A 19,055-nucleotide genomic window follows, 5' to 3' on the forward strand; every position below is an offset into this window, starting at 1 on the left:
GCCTCCTCCAGCCCCGCCAGCAGCACGGGCATCCCTAAAAAAAACTCTGGGAAACGGGGAGAAGGGGCTGCCGGAGTGAGCTTTGCACCATGGCGCCAGATATGCTTAAGACGGCCCTGTGACTGCAATTGTTTCTTAATCTGCATATAAGTTAGCGCATGTGCATTTTAATGCAAAACGGTGCTCGCTTTTGAGGAGCGATGTGGAAAGGCGCGGCCTACGCACAGGGCTTATGGGAGACACTTGTGCAGGAAGGGGTCAAAAATTGTTGAATGAGAGCCCAGTCTTTGTAGTGGTTCAGGAACGGACTCTGTACATGGAGAGAGTGTGTATGACCTGAAAGAGCTTTGGTTGGGAGCAGCCTTCTCCCTTCTGCATATAAAAACGGCAGCCATCACTGGCTGAAAATAAACTTCAAGCCAGTCTGTACAGGGCTGGGGTTTGAAATTCAAGCTTGCAAGGTAAAAACCAGAATCCATTAATCCGCCGAGACGCCCACTCCCCCGAGCCACGAAGCGTTCCAAGCGAGGCAGGCTTTGGCTCATAAATCTCCTGAACCGCCTTATGAGCACCAGCAATCAACAACCCTCCCTCTGCTCTCTCTTTCGTCCACCCCCCCGCCACTCCTCCAACGCACACACACACACCCAACCACACAACACCACAAGATCACAGCCGGAGGGGGAAACCTGCCATTGTCTCTCCTTTTGGCATGTGGGGCTCAGGCCAAGTTTGTTATTGCAAACCTCCCCTGGACACACCCTGGAGACTATATTTGCGAAACCGCAGCCAAACCCACCCCGGCCTCTGAAAGAGGCTTTGCTTTGCAATCTGCAGTGCTTCGAGATTTATCTCGGGGTTCGGCGTGTCCCTACTCCACCCCTCTTTTCAACTTCAGCTTCTCTGCTGTGAAAAATTGCCTACCACAGAGAAGCAATAGTGTTGCCAGTATTTATTTATTATTTTAAGGGAGAGCAAGTAAAGAGAGGGGGGGGAATATGTGTAAAAATGGGGTTGCCCTCTGGAGTGTTCTTGTTCAGGGCTGCAGCCATTCAGCCCTGGCCCCTTTTCCAGATACTGCCTTCTACTCCCACCTCACCCATGGTGTTCCACTCTCCCCCTCAGACAGCATTCTGTGGCCAAGGAGCGTGCTCAATCTTTATCTAGTGCAGCCTTTCTCAACCTGTGGGTCCCCAGATGCTGTGGGACTACAACTCCCAGCACCCTTAGCTAGCAAGGCCAGAGCTCAGGGATGATGGGAGTTGTAGTCCAACAACATTGGGGGACCCACAGGCTGAGAACCGCTGATCTAGTGTCTCCCCAAGCCTGCTGATAGCTCTTAGTCTGCCTTGGTGGTGCTATTTTGGCTGCAGAAAGGTCCACGCTAAGAGAACTGAGGTTCCCAAGCAGTCTCCTGTCTGCAAAATAGACCAACCCAGCACTTCACTTCAGCGAGTGGTGTTGTGTGTCTTCAAACCCCCACCCTGGTCTGGAAATGCTACAGATTCTGCCTGTGACTTTTTCTAAGCGAAGCCGATTTTCTGCCATGAACCCAACGCATGGGGAAACAACCCTAACTTGGTCTACTCATGGGGAAACTTGGTCTACTCTGATGTAAATCCTCCTGAATCCAGCAGGGCTTACTCCCAGGTGAAAGGAGCTGGGACGGCAGCCTCAGCCTTCACCCGGAACCTGAAAATCAATGAATTAGGCATCAACAAATGGAAAGAAGAAAGAGCTCTACAGGCAAGGTGCCATTACCTAGAAGACCCTGACACTGGTAGTTACACACCTTCCTTTGGAAGATATGTGCAATGCACCCAGAGTCAGATCTTAGATCATTTCAACAACTAGGCAGATACCTATGGGAGCACAGGCTGCTGTTCAGATACATTAGTTTAAAACTTCGAAATTAAAAATTGAATCAAACCCAGAAACAAACTTGTAATGGGTGATGATCTTGAAGTATCTGGAGTAAGTACCTGGGAAACTCTTAGGGCACCGCCAAGCACCTTGGGAAAGTCTTCCATAATGTCAGTACCAAAACCCAAACACAACAAGCAGTATAAGGTAAGCTGGAGAGCTCTAGAAATGTCCAATGAAGGCTTATAGGGGCCAGTAGAGCTGGAAGAAGACAGTTTAGCTTTCCTGGAGTAACTACCACTTCTCTAGGAACCAGCATCAATATTCTAAGTGCACGGCCGCCAGGAACCTGGGATTTTCTGTCCTTGACAGAACTCCGTAATGGAGTTCCAAATGACCTTACATTGAGTCAAAATGTCTTGGAGGGGAGGGGAGCTTTCCCTCCCCTCAGCAGTTGGCATCTGGTGATTTCCACTCTATCCCTTTGTGGAGGAAATGAGTAAAACGGCGACTGCCTGACCCACCAGCAGAAACATGCAATTTTCGGACATAATTGCACATTTCCATGTAATAGCATGATCATAACAAGCAGGTTCGATTTGCTCAAGTTTCAGTCCAAGCCGTCCCTCTTCCATATTTAAACATCCTGGCCTCCTCTTTGCCCATAATTTTAACTCTCTGGCCGTGTGGGTGCTGACAGCTGTTGGGTTCTGGGACCGTTCCTTATCGAGGGGGACGGCAATTAAATACAAATCGGCGGAGTTGATTTCCTGAGATGAGATTTCCTCTCCCACCCTCCTCATCCAGTGGCTTCTGCTCCAAGAGCTCCACTGCAACGAAATATATTTTGTGTACCAAGGCAATGACATCAATCAACTGGCCCTCTCTCTCGGGCTCCACGCCTTCCCGCATTGCACCCACCAAGAGCTTATCATCAATTCCACATGGCTTGCAGAATTAACATGGGAGGCACGCTTCACCTTAACACCCCAATATATTTTGTTTGAAGAGTAGGGGAGAATAGGAACATATGAAGCTGCCTAATAGCGAGTCACACCATTGGTTCATCTAGATCAGGATGGTCCACAGTGACTGCCAGCGGCTACCCAGGAAGAGTTGGCTCATTCAGTTGCATCTGAACAAACAGGCTTCAGAATTGCCATTCCCAGCACTTACTGGTGCTGGTGCAGATTGGGGAAAGAGGCAGGCGCTAGCAATCGCGTAGGTGCTTCCATTTGCTCGCTGCTAGCTTTGGCTCATGCTACAGATATCCACTCAACAAGCTCCCACGTCGAATTAAACAATTCTGAGCCCAGGAACTTGTTCTGAGTTCCAGAACCAAAAGGAGATCACTGTGATGGCCTGGGACTTGGGCTCGGAACCAGAGGAGACTCAATCTGCACCGGATCCTTTGCCTCAGGCATCATCTGAACCAAGTCTGGGGCCTGATCCTGAAGAGTCCCAGTCTGCACAGGTTCCCCTGCAACAAACACCAGCTGGGCTGAGTCAGGGGCCTGAGCCTGCCCTGGCTCCAGATGCGGGGATTACCCCATTGCCTTCAGCTGGGCCATCGCTTACAGCTGCTCCACTACCGGTTTGGTCAGGGGAGGCTGAGGCGGCCCCTGGGTCTAGTAACCCACCGACATCTCCTGAGCTGCAGAGACTAAGGTCTGAGAGAAGGAGAGACCTGAGTACTCGCAGGAGGAGTGCCCGCAGGAGGAGTGCCCGCCTTCAGGCAAAACAGGGAGGTGAGTCACCGGGGGATCACGACCGGCCATTACCCCGACAAAGATAAAAGGCTGTCGGACCCCGCCCCAGGTTGCAGGAGCAACATTGCTGTATGCTAGATCCTGCCTGAGATTCTGTACCTGTCCTTGCCTGGTTTCCTGCCTCGTGTCCTGCCTTGGCTCTGTCAGACTGACTCCCAGTGGAACCTTTGGTTTCTGGACCGGTCCTGGACCACGTTTCACAGGTTACCCCCGGGCCCAGCACAATCACAGTACTCCCATATGTGAAAATCCACTCGTGGTGGACACCCCCACCAACCCACACACTCCCTGCTTTCTTCATTTCAACAATGCAACCAGAGTGGGCAGGAAATAAGAACATATAAGAACATAAGAAGTGCCTGCTGGCCAGGCCAATGGCCCGTCTAGCACAGCACCCTGTTCTCACAGTGGCCAACTAGATGCCCATGGGAAACCCGCAAGCAGGATTCAAGCACTCTCCCTTCTGGTGGTTTCCAGAAACTGGTTTTCAAAACCATTACATATTGCCTCCAACTGTGGAGAGAAAGAGCAGTGGCTCCATCATGGCTAGCAGCCGTCAACAGGCCTCATCCATGAATTTGTCCAGTCCTCTTTTAAACCCTTCCCGAGGTTGGTGTCCATCACTGCCTCTTGTGGGGATGAGTTTAGTTCTTCCTTTCGCCTGTCCTGCATCTTCCAAACTGCAGCTTCATCGGCTGTCTACGAGTCCAGTTTGCTGGCATTAGTAAAGCAAGCTGGGGGAGATCAGAAACCCTTGTTGATTTCCTTCAAATCGTCAAGGGATCAGCCAGCAGGTCTCAAATCTATGCTATGCTCAACCCTCTGGTACAGAATACCACTGCAGGCAAAGGAAATGTGCCAACCAAAGGCTTGAAACCAATAGGGTAGAGTCCACAGCTGCCAACCACAAACCAAGGCAAAAATACAAGCTGAAGTACCTCCTCGATTCAAGCAGGCAGATCAGAAAGACAGAAATGGTGCATGCAATGTCTGCAATATTTCCCCCCTGCTTTCTGGGGGCCAGAAACAAATGAAAATGGAGCTAAAGGACAGCTTTTTCTTAATAAAACCCCCAGACATTTTAAATCTGGGCAAGGGGAAGAGAACTCTGCTCTTTCCCAGGCTGGTGAAAACAGAAATTCTATCTGGCAGCAGCCACCTACAAAAGCCACCATCTTGGCTATTAGGGTTCCCGTCCTCCTCCAACTCTCTCATTCGAAGGGGGACGGGAACCAAGACTCCAGCAGTGACAATGCTCCCTGTGTCTTCTTCTCCTCCTCCTCCTCCCTTTCCTCTGCTGAGTCATTCCCCTTTGCCACAAACCACTCAGGGCAGTCCACAGCTGCGACTGGAAATGCAGCGTCAGCAAACAGGAGAGCTGTTTAAGAAAACAACTGTGTATGTGGTTGAGAGAGCAAGAGCGTAGCAGGTCGCACCGGAGAGAAGCGGCAGCTCCTTTGGGGGAGAAAAGGACGATGGCCAGGTCTCCCAGTTGCTGTCGGTTTTTGACCCCAATGGATTTGTGTTTTTCCGTCTTGCAGACGGGAGTAGGGTGGGATATTTGCATATGTTTGGGCCAATAGATAGATAAGATAGATAGATAAGATAGATAGATTAGATAGATGATACATAGATTAGATAGATAGATGATACATAGATAGATAGATAGATAGATAGATAGATAGATGATAGATACAGCAGCAAGAATATTGGCACAGAAATGGAAACAAGAAATGGAAACAAGAAGAATTACCGGTGAAAGAGGTATGGCAGATGAAATTAATGGACTATACAGAATTAGAAAGGAAGGATTCAAAACCTGCGGGATCAGAGATTCTCAGAGGACTGGAGTAAATATGTGAACTATTTGAAAAGCAATTGTAATCAACAGATTACGCTAGTAGGATTGCAAGAAGTTTTGCAAGGAGGACTATGTGAAATATTGCAGAGAAAAGTATGAAGAGAATTTTTAGAGAAGGACTATTAAAAGTAAAAGTGAAATTAATGAAATGCAGATCAACTGAAAAAGACTGAAAAATCTTCAGATGTGGTTGATGGAAGTCCAAAACACTGAATAAGATGAGAAAATATGTTGTATGTTTTTTGGAAATTTCATGTAAAAATTAAATTAAATTAAATATATATATATTTTAAAAAATAGATAGATAGATTAGGGTTGCCATATTTTGAAGACCAAAAAAGAGGATGCGTTTGCAGACTTCAAATGGGAACTTCAGTCGGAGGGAAGAACCAGTTTAGGGCAAGGAGCTGCCGCCTGCTGTTCAGTGGTTCACCACATGGGGGAGCCACTCCCTGACCCAGCAACTCCGGAACTTCATCCAGGAAGTGACCAAACTCAAGACCTGCTCAGCTTCCAGTGAGGTTGTTACAACATGTGCTCCCCAACCCATGCACGTTGAATCCGTCGAAATCACCCATGTGACTAGTTTAGGAAGGTGCAGGGGCCAGGGGATGAAATGATGCCAAACAGCGATTTTATTCAAAAGGGAGTGGGGGAGGTGAACATTCACACAATCGAAGTATTTTTCGGGAGGAGGATTCAACTCTGCTGAGAGATCCAGTTTCAACCTGAATATTCAGCACCGCCCTAAAAAGTGACCACACAAATAAGGGTTTATGTTACAGCCTCCTTAATCCTTCTAGTGTGCAGTTCCAGGATAATCACTCAATGTGGCATCAGGTTCCCAGGCCTTAGGAAGCAGAAATTTCAGGAAGCAATCTCTGCGGCACTGTGGGCCTGTTCAGTGAAAGAGAAAGGCTGGCTTTGTTTAGTTTTTTTCCTTTACCATCTAAGATTGGCCGATACTCCTGTCCCCATTGTAACCATGCTGAATGTGTGGGGAGGCAACCATTGTCCTAACTCAAGACCCACGTTCCCTTTGGAACAATCTCTCAGGGGTCCTCTCTCTCTGCTACCCTTTCTATCTCTAGTCCATGAGTAGGCAAACTAAGGCCCGGGGGCCGGATCCAGCCCAATCGCCTTCTAAATCTGGTCTGTGGATGGTCCAGGAATCAGCATGTTTTTACATGAGTAGAATGTGTCCTTTTATTTAAAATGCATCTCTGGGTTATTTGTGGGGCATAGGAATTCGTTCATTTTTTCCCTTCAAAATATAGTCCGGCCCCCCCACAAGGTCTGAGGGACAGTGCACTGGCCCCCTGCTGAAAAAGTTTGCTGACTCCTGCTCTAGTCTCTTCCTGGGATGCCAGAAGAGGGGCAGATCAACTCTTGCAGGAGCTCTGAACTGATCGCCCACAGGGCGCTTCTGAAATCTGGCCAAGAAGAGAACCCACTCCTGGCACAGAGGACAAGAGAGACACTGCCCTCCATGGTCACCCAGGGTGCTGACCCCACTTTTGATGGCTTCACACACAGTCTGAACATCCAAATACGGGCTGCGCATGTAGAATCCTATACACGTAGACCAACTATCGGGAGTGTTGCAGTCTGGGGTGGCATTCAGATTCCCCTGTGAGAGCAGGGTGATAGACTAGATGGCTCTTTGACCTGATCCTGCTGCAGAGCTGCATACCTTGCATATAAAAGGACCAGTGGTGTCGCAAGGGGGGGCGGTGCGCCCCGGGTGCCATGCCTGGAGGGGTGATAAGAAGGCACCCCACGGGGTGCTCGCCCTGCCACCCCTGAGCCGCCACATCTGCATGTAGCCAAGCATGCATCGTACATAGCGATGCAACGATTGTGCAGCCGGCGGTTTGGCCCGCCCTGGGTGTCGGTTAGCCTTCGTTCGCCCCTGAAAAGGACCCAGATAGTACAGTCATAACTCAGGTTAAATATGCTTCAGGTTGAGCATTTTCAGGTTGCGCTCCATGGCGACCAGAACGGGTTACTTCAAGGTTTCGCCACTCGCAGACACTCAAAATGACATCACGCGCATGCGCAGAAGTGGCGACTCACAACCCGCACACAGGCAGACACATGTTGCGTTCTACTCAGGATGCGATGGGGCTCCAGAACGGATCCCGTTCACATCCAGAGGTACCACTGCACTCTGTTTATTTCATCAGCAGGCAGTTGAACTAAATGATCTCTTATGATGATGATGATGATGATGATATTAATAATTTCATTATTGATATCAAGCCCATTTGGCTGGGTTTCCCCTGCCACTCTGGGTGGCTTACAGCATGTATAAAAACGTAGCAAAACAACAAACATAAAAAACCCCAGAATCTCTTATACAGACTGTACGATTCTGTGACCATGCTCACTAACACAAGAGGCAACGTGAAATCTGCTGTTGAAACACACACACACCCAACCCGCCCCCCCCCCACAATTCCACACAAAAGTACAGTGGTGCCTCGCAAGACGAAAAGAATCCGTTCTGCGAGTCTCTTCGTCTAGCGGTTTTTTCGTCTTGCGAAGCAAGCCCATTGACGGATTAGCGGATTAGCGCTATTAGCGGCTTTTAGCGGCTTTTAGCGGTTTATCGGCTTAGCGGATAAGCGGCTTAGCGGCTTAGAAAGGGGGGGGAGGAGAAAAAAACCCGCAGGAACTCGCAAGACATTTTCGTCTTGCGAAGCAAGCCCATAGGAAATTCGTTTTGCGAAGCACCTCCAAAACAGAAAACTCTTTCGTCTAGCGAGTTTTCCATCTTGCGAGGCATTCGTCTTGCGGGGCACCACTGTAATGAGGAACGTTTCACTGCTTCCCAGACACCAGCAACAAGGCCCACGGCATGGGTGAAGCTCCCAGCTCCCAACCTCTGCCTTCCTCTTGCCCTCTCAAACAGCACCAACCCAGCAGCAGCAACAACAACAAAAAGATGGTTCCCTTTTCCATGTTGATTTGTGCAAGGCAGTAAGGAGCGGATTAAGATCCATACACAAGATTACGCTACTCCGTCCAACTACAGAAGACGTCCTGAAGAAAAGATTTCCTGCTAGAGCTTAAATCACTGCTTCCTGCCTTTGTGTCATGCTCTGTGTTGGTTAATAGATAATTGAGGCCCTTGCCTTCCGCACTTGCTAATGGCTTGTCATCTGACTTTCATTTCTTGCCTCAGTTTCCCCCCATGTAAGCTGGCAGAGGCAGCTCTGAGTTGCTAGGGGTGGGGGACAAGGCAAAACAAAATGAGTATTTGTAGCACTGTGTGACATTTCCGGATGCGGGTGGCGCTGTGGGTTAAACCACAGAGCCTAGGACTTGCTGATTAGAAGGTTGGCGGTTCAAATCCCCGTGACGGGGTGAGCTCCCTTTGCCAGTTCCATGCTCTTGCCAACCTAGCAGTTCGAAAGCACGTCAAAGTGCAAGTGGATAAATAGGTACCACTCCAGCGGGAAGGTAAACTGCGTTTCTGTGCACTGCTCTGGTTCGCCAGAAGCGGCTTAGTCCTGCTGGCCACATGACCAGCATGTGTTGGTCGCCGGCTCCCTCAGCCAATAAAGCGAGATGAGCGCCGCAACCCCAGAGTCGGCCACGACTGGACCTAATGGTCAGGGGTCCCTTTACTTTTACCTATGACATTTCCAGAGGTGTTGGGCTCTCCTTCCTTGGAGGTTTTTAAGCAGAGGTTGGATGGCCATCTGTCATGGATGCTTTAGCTGAGATTCCTGCATTGCAGGGGGTTGGAATAAATGATTTTTGGGGTCCCTTCCAATCTACAATTCTGTAATATGGGAGAGTCTCCCAGGGCAGGAGTCTTCAGCTGTTGCATCGTGACCCATCACTGTCCCTGCTTCTACGTAAGGGAGGTCGTACCAATGGCTCAACTCTCATTTTATTTGCTTCTTTTCCTAACAAAGAAAGGGGAGGAAGATGGGAAGACAGAGAGTTGGGGGAAATGCAGGAAGAGGCGCAAGGAAGAAGTAAGAGAGGGAAGGAGGAAGCAGACAAAAATGATTTAACATGGTGGCTAGAAAAAAGGTCTAGCACCATGCTAAGCTGGCTGTGTCTCTTACTTTACAGATGATGGTCCTCCTTCAGAGCTGTTCAGTTGCTTAAAAAAAGGAGAGCACCAACAATTTGCAGCTCCTGGAACGTAGACAGAAAAGGCACACAGCCCACCTATAGTCAGAGTGCTCCCCGCTGAACTATATTTAAGCCAGGCTTAAATATAGTACCAAAAACTCAATGCTACTTCTGGGCATGCAAATAAATACAAATTCGTGTGTTTGTATGGAAAGGGAATCTGGGTTTGGTACAACACTTCATGGGTTGCATGTCTACTTGGATGCAGCCAGCAAAAAGAAGATACTTAACTAATCTTACTAACTAATGTGGTTTGTGTGTCATTTCCATCCTAGGATATGTCCTCCATTGCTCTTAATTAACTTCAAGTCAATACATCCATTTTTCATGTCACCAAATCACACATCATATTGTTTCAGCTCCTCATTACCCTAGATAACGGGGGACAGACATTATATGGTCCATATCTGTCAGGTGCTGGTACGGTTGCTCGAGAGCAAACAGGCAAGACTCCAACCTGTCGTTTCCAGGCTTTATTATCTGTACAACTATTTACAGTGCAGAGCGTCGCAAGTCCATGTCTGCTCAGTCGCTAGCAGAATCTGGGAGTGGGCAGTCCTTATACATTCCCCCAGCATAACAGCCATGTGACCCCCAACCTTCTCCTCCCCTCTCTGCGCCTAAGACTACTGCGCAGAAGGGGCCCTGGCAAAGGGGGACTCGCCTCCCCTTTTTTGCTCAGGCTGGGTATTGAGGCTCTCCCTAGCATCTTCTGACCCCCTGCACCTCCTCCCCACTGGAGGTGGGGCTTCCCTCCTCGCCAGAGGAAGAACTGCTTCGCAAGATCTTCGGAGGCTCCCTGTAACACAACTGCCCTTCCACCTCTCACCTCTGAGCTGATGGCAGTTCCCTGACAATATCCTTCAAAGGCAAGAGTCCCAGAGTGTTCAAGCCGAGCAGGCATTATAGGGGCACAGAAACAGGCAGGCTGATTCACGTAAATATTGGTTGAGTCCTCCAAAGTCAAAATTTAGTCACGAAATGGGACAGGCAGCCCCTGTCCTGGCAGGTTGGTGCAATGGCTCTAGAACAACAGCCAAGGGGTGAGCACATGGACCTCGCATCTTTATTCACTCTTGTGCACCAGGCGGTAGTGGTTTTTGCACCTGTGTGCAAAAGGTGGTGGTGTTTGTCCCACTTACTTTCAGTAACCAAACAAACCCCTGTGTTGCAAAGAGAACATCAGCAACGTCTAGGCAACACGATGACCATGTACATATGCAATAAACAATCTTTTACAGAATTCCTTCAAACCATAACAAGTCCAAAATGAAATCTTTAGTCTCAAAGTCTCTGAAAATCTTTAAATGAAGTGAGGTACCAGACTTTGTACGATGACAGACAAGCTGTGAAGCTTTGTGTATTCAGCAAATATGATGTCCAATACTGAACAGTGATTCCGGATATAGACTACTGTTTCTTCGTCAGTATGGTGGGAGAATATAGAATTGCTTCATAAACCCATCTTATTTCAAATGAATGTACAGTGGTACCTCAGGTTAAGTACTTAATTCGTTCCGGAGGTCCGTTCTTAACCTGAAGCACCACTTTAGCTAATGGGGCCTCCCGCTGCCGCCGCACCGCCGGAGCATGATTTCTGTTCTCATCCTGAAGCGAAGTTCTTAACCTGAGGTACTATTTCTGGGTTAGCGGAGTCTGTAACCTGAAGCGTATGTAACCCAAGGTACCACTGTATGTCAATGAAAATATCAAATGTTGTGGAACAGTGCTCATGTAATAACTTACTTTCAGGGCTTTTCGTGGGACTGCTGCCCTCGTCATAGATTTTGGGATTAAATTATCTCGCATTCTACCCAGTTTGAATAGCAACATTCCCCTGCCTGTGAGCCCAGAGATCTTCTTTTCTAAAGGCTCACACTTGTTGTCTCCAGAGGCCCTTGGCATCCTGGAGGCCTCAAGGGCCAGTTTTTCCACTGATGTCTTTCTTCCTTCCTCGGATTTCACCTGGAAACACGTCCGTGGCAGAATTTCCAGCCTCTATGGACAGAACTCGGTGCGTGGGAGGCTGGTTGCCAGCTTCCACCTTCCTGGCTGCTAACTTCCAGGGATCAGGCTGCGGCTCTCTCTAGCATGGCAGAGCGCCCAGCGTTTTCTCATTTGGCAAACACAGAGCGCAGCTGGGATTTCAGGCTCTCTTGGCATCAGGCCCCATGGCCCTCAGACTTTGAGGCTGCCCTTCCCAAGCTGGCGGCTCTGCCTGCCTGGCGTGGTGCAAGGAGGGGAGGGCATTTCACCACCGAAGGTGAGAACACAGAGGTCTGTTCCACACATTGCAAAATCAGGTTTGCCGCTGGTTGTATGCTCAGTGGGCAGCTGTAGACAACAACAAGAGTACCTCTTCCTATTTTATATCCGTAGATCAGAGACGGATGAATCCACCAATTTTGGTTTCTGCAGGGCCAGATTAAGACATTTAGAGGCCCCAAGTACTTAAAGGATTTTGGTGCCCCCATATATATCTAATTCAAGATATAAACAATCTTAAAATAAAATTTTATTTTTTGAAATGAAACAAAACCTACAGGAAGATGGAAAACAATGTTTATTTGTGTATACTCCCACTTTGTTTATATCTAGGGGGAAATTCTCTTACTTTTTCTAATTGCAAAGTCTTTGATCAGATCCTCAAAACAAATCTGCTTCCATATTTACTAGAGATGAGGCACACAGCCTGCTTTGTTGCGTAGTTGTTCTGTTGGGATTTTTAATATACTTTAGCTGAGAAAATGAATGTTCAGCTGCACAATTGGTGACCATTCACGTTAAAAATCCAGCAATGGAAAATTTCTATGGTGTCCACCTTCCCTTGATGCCCTAAGCATGTGCTTATTTTACTTAATGGTTAATCCAGCCCTGGGTTTCTCTCAGTTTCTCATTTCTTTCCAATCTTAAGTTTGGTTCTCTGCATTTACACATCAGTTTGCTATCTTTTTGGTTTTGTTTTTTAAAAAAAGTCCTTGTGAAAATTCAGCAAAATTCAGAGCAGCGCAAATTTCAAAGGATGGCTGTATTTTCCATTTATGAATGAATTCAACCAAGTTTCTCCCCAGTCCTATACAGTGGTACCTCTGGATACAAACGGGATCCATTCCAGAGCCCCGTTCGCATCCAGAAGCAAACGCAACCCACGCCTGTGCGTGCATGGATCGCGATTTGCCACTTCTGTGCATGCATGTGACGTCATTTTGACCATCTGCACATGCGCGAGCGTCAAAACCCGGAAGTAACATGCTCCATTACTTCCGGGTCACCGCAGTGCGCAACCCAAAAATACTCATCCCAAAGCTACTTCAACCCAAGGTATGACTGTACATATCTACTCAGATATAAGTCTCACTGAGTCCAGGTAAGTGGAAACAGGACCTAAAACCTGAAAAGGCACTAAATTCTTAGCCCAGGCTTCAGTTGTTTTGGACCACAACTCCCATCATCCCTGACCACTGGCCAAACTGGCTGGGGCTTGTGTGAGTTGCAGTCTGCAAGGCATTCAGGACGTCTGAAGGGCATCAGGTCAGACAAGGCTGCTTTAAACTTGTCTCCTGGGAAAAGTGCTTCAACTAAGCAGGTCTTTATTTCATTCTGTCAGGCCAATTCTCTCTTGCCCTGTCCCCAAAGAGGATATATATATATATATATAAATCCTGTTTGACAGCAGACTCAATGGGTGGGTTTCCTTCCTGACTGAAAACTCTGCAGAATATGAGACGGGCTTACCCACAGAAAACTGGTTTGGCTCAAAGCTGCCCAGAGAGCGCCTCAGGCCGGACGAACCTGGACAGCGTCCTGTCCTCAGAAGCTGTCAGGATTTGACGAGAAAACCCTAAAATAGGCCACTCGCCACAGGAAGAGAAAAGAAAAAAACACAGAAAGGGAGATGAGTGGAATGGGGGGGGGAGAGAAGGTGAGGAGAAAGAGGATGGGGAAGGGCCGTAGGCGTGTTTTTCAAAAGCAAATTATATATATACAAACGGGGGGGGGGGAGAGAAATCACAACGCAAAGCCCTCAGGGAGGAACGAAGGGGAAGCTGAGGTTGGCGTGTTGGCACATTAAATCAGAAACATATGTGCCCACACGGCTGCAGCTCTCAGCCTGAAGGACTGAGTCACCGAGAGGAGGGTGGGACCTGTGTGTGTGTGTGTGTGTGTGTGTGTGTAAGGGGAGTTATCTTTCTATCAGGGCTGGGTGTGGGGCACAGGGAACAATGCAAGCGAGGAAGCCATTGAGCGTCTGAGCAGGTTTACAGTTGGATTAAAAGCAGGCACAGACAAGCCCCGGACAGAGTCTCCAGGCAAGAGTGTGAAGGAGGGTTTCTTAATTATAGATATTTAATGATAAACACACACACATATATAATAAGGAAGGGACCTGTTAGCACATCCAGTGCGTCCCCTGCCAAGACAGGATTGTTCCCTGCAAATTCAAACATTGCCCTCCTCCCCGCACCGTGTTTTTCCAAGGATGCGCCTGAACCACTCCAGCTGCAGGGAACACACACCACTTCCCTTGGAAGGGAAGTTTTATTGACCTTACCATGCAAGAAAATTTTCCAGAGGTCCAGCCCACAATTTCCCCTTCTCTTTCTCTCTCTCTCTCCCACATACTCCTCCTCAAGTGAAGCTTTTTGCTTCCTTTGCTCTTCATCCCATCGCCCAGTCCTGTTGCTGGTTCCAGATTTTATTGCTTCCAATTCCCTCTGCTCCATTCCAAATTAAAGTTCCCTGAGGAGAATTACTGGCTCGTATTGTAAGGTGGGGAGGAGTAAAAGAAGGCCCCATAAACTGGTGTGGGGGTGGGAGTGTGGAAAGGGAGATGGCACACCATTTTTTGAAAGGTTCGGGACAGCAGAAAACATCATTCGGGGCAAGTTGCTCCTTTTTTTCTCATTTACTTTAGTAACTACAAAGACAAGGGAGTTCCTCAGTCCCCCAACCCCTCAATATCACCAAAGCAGCCTCCTCAGTTTTGCCGCCTTGTGATCCGATTGATGGATCTGGGTGAGACTTTGCATTCAATCCTATGCTTGCCCCACTCCAAGGACTACATTCATGGATGGTGTGATGGCCTGGGACTCGGGCTCGGACTCGGAACCAGATGAGTCTCAGTCTGCACCGGATCCTATGCCTCAGGCATCATCTGAACCAAGTCTAGGGCCTCATCCTGAAGAGTCCCAGTCTGCACAGGTTCCCCTGCAACAAGCACCAGCTGGGCCTGAGCCTGCCCTGGCTCCAGATGCGGGGATTACCTCGTTGCCGTCAGCTGGGCCATCACTTACAGCTGCTCCACTACCAGTTGGGTCAGGGGAGGCTGAGGTCTAGTAACCCACCGACGTCTCCCAAGCTGCAGAGACTAAGGTCTGAGAGAAGGAGAGACCTGAGTACTCGCAGGAGGAGTGCTCGCCTTTGGGCGAAACAGGAAGGTGAGTCGCCGGGGGATCAGGACCGGCAGTTACCCCGACAGAGATAAAAGGCTGTCGGACTCCGCCCCAGGTTGTGGGAGCAACATTGCTGTATGCCAGAGCCTGCCTGAGATCCTGTGCCTGACCTTGCCTGGTTTCCTCCCTCGTGTCCTGCCTTGGCCCTGTTGGACTGACTCACAGTGGAACCTTCGGATTCTGGACCAATTCTGGACTGTGTTTCACGGGTTACCCCCGGGCCCAGTACAGATGCAGAGTAAGGCTGCTTTTCAGACACACACACAACCCGCAACATTTCTCCGATGAAAATCGGGACGGCCTATTCCATGATGATGATATTTATACCCCACCCTTCTGGCTGTGTTGCCCCAGGCACTCTGGGTGGCTTCTAACATATATAAAAGCATAATAAAACATTAAACATTTTTTAAAAAGCTTCCCTATACAGGACTGCCTTCAGGTGTCTTCTAAAGGTTGTATGCCTACTTATCTCCTTAGCTCGGGGGTAACCAGGGGCATAGGGAGGGGGTGGTGGGGGTGGCCTGCCCTGGGTGCCCTCACTGAGGGGGGGGGTGACACCCGGTTTACTGCCCACCCACAACTCCCAAGCCTACCCCAAAGTCTGTTGGAAGTGATGCATATTGGCCGGAGAATGCATATTCTTCAAGTTCTCTTAGAGATTATGCACATTGACTGGGAAATGTGCACAATTCCCTCTTCATGGGTAGATGGTGTGCACATTCTCGAGGAGGCCTGCTGAACATGCCCAGTGTCCATTTTTTATGCACATTTACTGCTCAATTTAAATTAAACACCCCCACCCTGAAAAAATGGGGGGGGGGAGTTTCACATATTCTTACCTGGGGCTCTCAGGTAACAGGTTGCTAGTTGAGAACTGTCCAGTGGATCTCATCTATCTCTAAGCAGCATCGGAGTTAACGGGATGGTAAATAAACTCTCCACACTGCGGCCACAGTTGTTAGACCTGGGGCTTGAGCTGCCGCCGAATTTTACCTGAAGGGAAAATTCTGAGGTGAATTTTGAGGTTCCTGCTCAGGAGAAACACCTGGCAATCTTCAAAAAAATAAAAAAACCACCCTTTTGACAAACTAGCAAAGTTTCCCTGAGGATTCTCTGTGAGAGCAGCCTTAACCTCGGCTGCCAGCTGACCACAGTATTTGCTGAGCTTTGTCAAAAACCGAGGACAGGATGAACGCCCCTTCTCCGGCCCAAGGTCCCTCATTTCGAACCCGCAGCTGGGTGAGTCTTCCTGTCTGTCAACAAGACTCTTGGTAACCTGGGCCAATGTCAGAGCCAGAGCCTGTGTTTATACGAGGACACTTTGTGGGGTAGGCTGAACGCTCGAAAGGATAAATTGGACTGTTCGACCAATAGGAAGCAAATGAATTTTTTTAAAAATGATGAGCGTGAAGGAGAACCAAATGCACAAGTATAAGATGGGAGGTTTATCTATCTATTCATTCAATTAATCAATCTATATCCCACACTTCCTCCCAAAGAAGCTCAGGACAGCAAACACAACAACAACAACAACAACAACAGCAAAATTTAAAAAGTATTCTAAAAACAGTTTTAAGTATTCTCTCAAACAGCAGCCGGCAAAAGTATTTTCCAGCCCTCAAATGCCTGGGTAAGAAAGGATGTATTGAGATTCCTCCAAAAATTCAACAATGAAGGGCACACCTTGTTCTGCAAATGGGGAGCCACCACTGAAAAGGCCCCGTCATGGGTCAACAGCATTTAGGCAGCCAACCAAGTAGCACCAACAAAAAGGCCTCACCTGCCAATTGTGGGGTGTGAAATATTGGGGAAGGCACTCTCTTAGTTCACAGAACTTTTAGTACGAACATGTATATAGCTAGACTGGTGACTGGGAGTGGCTGCTGAGACCATATTACACCGGTCCTGAAAGATCTACATTGGCTCCCAGTACGTTTCCAAGCACAATTCAAAGTTTTGGTGCTGACCTTTAAAGCCCTAAATGGCCTCGGCCCAGTATACCTGAAGGAGCGCCTCCACCCCCATCGTTCTGCCTGGACGCTGAGGTCCAGCTCCGAGGGCCTTCTGGCGGTTCCCTCCCTACAAGAAGTGAGGTTGCAGGGAACCAGGCAGAGGGCCTTCTTGGTGGTGGCGCCCTCCCTGTGGAACGCCCTCTCATCAGATGTCAAGGAAATAAACAACTACCTGACTTTTAAAAGACATCTGAAGACTGCCCTGTTTAGGGAAGTTTTCAATGGTTGATGTTTTATTCTGTTTAATATTCTGTTGGGAGCCACCCAGAGTGGCTGGGGAAACCCAGCCAGATGGGTGGGGTATAAATAATAAATTATTATTACTAATAATATATAATAAAAGATGGCAGGATCCCCAAAGACACGCTCTATGGGGAGCTGGCTTCAGGCACTAGGCCTGTTGACAGATCAACTCTGTGTTATAGAGATGTCTGCAAACATGACATGAAGGCTGGCGACATTAACCCTGTCATGTGGGAATACATTGCAGATGACTGCAGTGCCTGGAGACAGGCTGTCAAGTCGTGTTTCCACTACATTGACCAGAGGAGGAATGACCACCGGAAGGAGCACAGAGAGAAGAAAATCCATGGTGCATCCGCAGCAGCACAACCAGACGCCTTCATTTGCCTCAGCTGCAACAAAACATGTCTCTTCCATGTCAGCCTCTACAGCCACAGCAGACACTGTAACTCCACAATGGTTCAACTTCACCCCCAAAGGCCCACTCCTCCATTGTATCCCCAAAGAGATGGATGCCAACTACACAAACATACTTTTTAGGTACCGTATTTTTTGCTCTATAAGACTCACTTTTTCCCTCCTAAAAAGTAAGGGGAAATGTGTGTGCGTCTTACGGAGCGAATGCAGGCCGCGCAGCTATCCCAGAAGCCGGAACAGCAAGGGGGATTGCTGCTTTCACTGCGCAGCGATCCCTCTTGCTGTTCTGGCTTCTGAGATTCAGAATATTTTTTTCTTGTTTTCCTCCTCCAAAAACTAGGTGCATCTTGTGGTCTGGTGCATCTTATAGAGCAAAAAATACGGTACTTAAGTCCCAAGCAATTTAGGGATCTGTACTCTAGTACTAACACCTTGAGCTGGGCCCAGTAGCTCACTGGCAGCAGGACACGGGGTCACCCTATTTAGGAGGTGTGGCACGTTTTTAGGATAGGTGTGTGTGTGAAACTCACCAGTGTTCCTCCCACTTGCCATCTTTAATTCCCCAGAATGCTCTGGGACAATAATCCCCCAATGATTGAGAACTTTATTACACCCAAGATAAGGCTTTGTTTGGTTTCTGCCAACAGGGTGTAACTGTCAGCCACTAATAATGGGGAAAAAACAAACCGAACCAAAGGAGCTGGTTTGCCCCAAGGGACCATGCCAAAATTCCCAAGCCATTTAGTTAGGGAGCATCTCCCAAAAGTGGTTTAACCATCAATCCCTCTTTCCAGGGGACTCTGGGAACAGTAGCTCCACAAGGAGCCGCCTAACAAACTCTCATGTCAGGGCTGGCTCAGCACAGAGACTCCGAGATGAGCAGTAGGTTGACTCTTTATTCAAAGAGACAAAATAACAACCAACAAAGAACTCAATGTGTAGGACTAGCCTGATGAAGCAGTTGCCAATAATAAAATAAAATAAAATAAAAATTTATTATTTATACCCCGCCCATCTGGCTGGGTTTCCCCAGCCACTCTGGGCGGCTTCCAACAAAGTATTAAAATACAGTAGTCTGTTAAACATTAAAAGCTTCCCTAAACAGGGTTGCCTTCAGATGTCTTCTAAAAGCCAGATAGTTGTTTATTTCCTTGACATCTGGTGGGAGGGCGTTCCACAGGGCGGGCGCCACTACCAAGAAGGCCCTCTGCCTGATTCCCTGTAACTTGGCTTCTCGCAGTGAGGGAACCGCCAGAAGGCCCTCGGCGCTGGACCTCAGTGT

The 19,055-nt window shown here is 48.4% G+C and overlaps 1 protein-coding gene across 3 annotated transcripts in view; it reads right to left on the minus strand.

Annotated features, from left to right (window-relative positions):
* Positions 1-19,055, minus strand: part of ZBTB7C (zinc finger and BTB domain containing 7C) — a 250,481-nt gene that overhangs the window by 29,450 nt on the left and 201,976 nt on the right. For 2 of the 3 annotated variants that reach the window (XM_053409046.1, XM_053409047.1), the window contains one exon: positions 15,941-16,094. The exons of the other annotated variant lie outside the window; for it this stretch is intronic. In XM_053409046.1, the coding sequence (XP_053265021.1) occupies positions 15,941-15,993 (53 nt within the window). In that variant the 5' untranslated portion in view covers positions 15,994-16,094. The remainder of the gene's footprint in view (positions 1-15,940; positions 16,095-19,055) is intronic. 3 annotated transcript variants of the gene reach the window in all.

The sequence above is a fragment of the Podarcis raffonei genome, chromosome 11 (assembly GCF_027172205.1).
Source record: "Podarcis raffonei isolate rPodRaf1 chromosome 11, rPodRaf1.pri, whole genome shotgun sequence".
Lineage (NCBI taxonomy): Eukaryota > Metazoa > Chordata > Lepidosauria > Squamata > Lacertidae > Podarcis > Podarcis raffonei.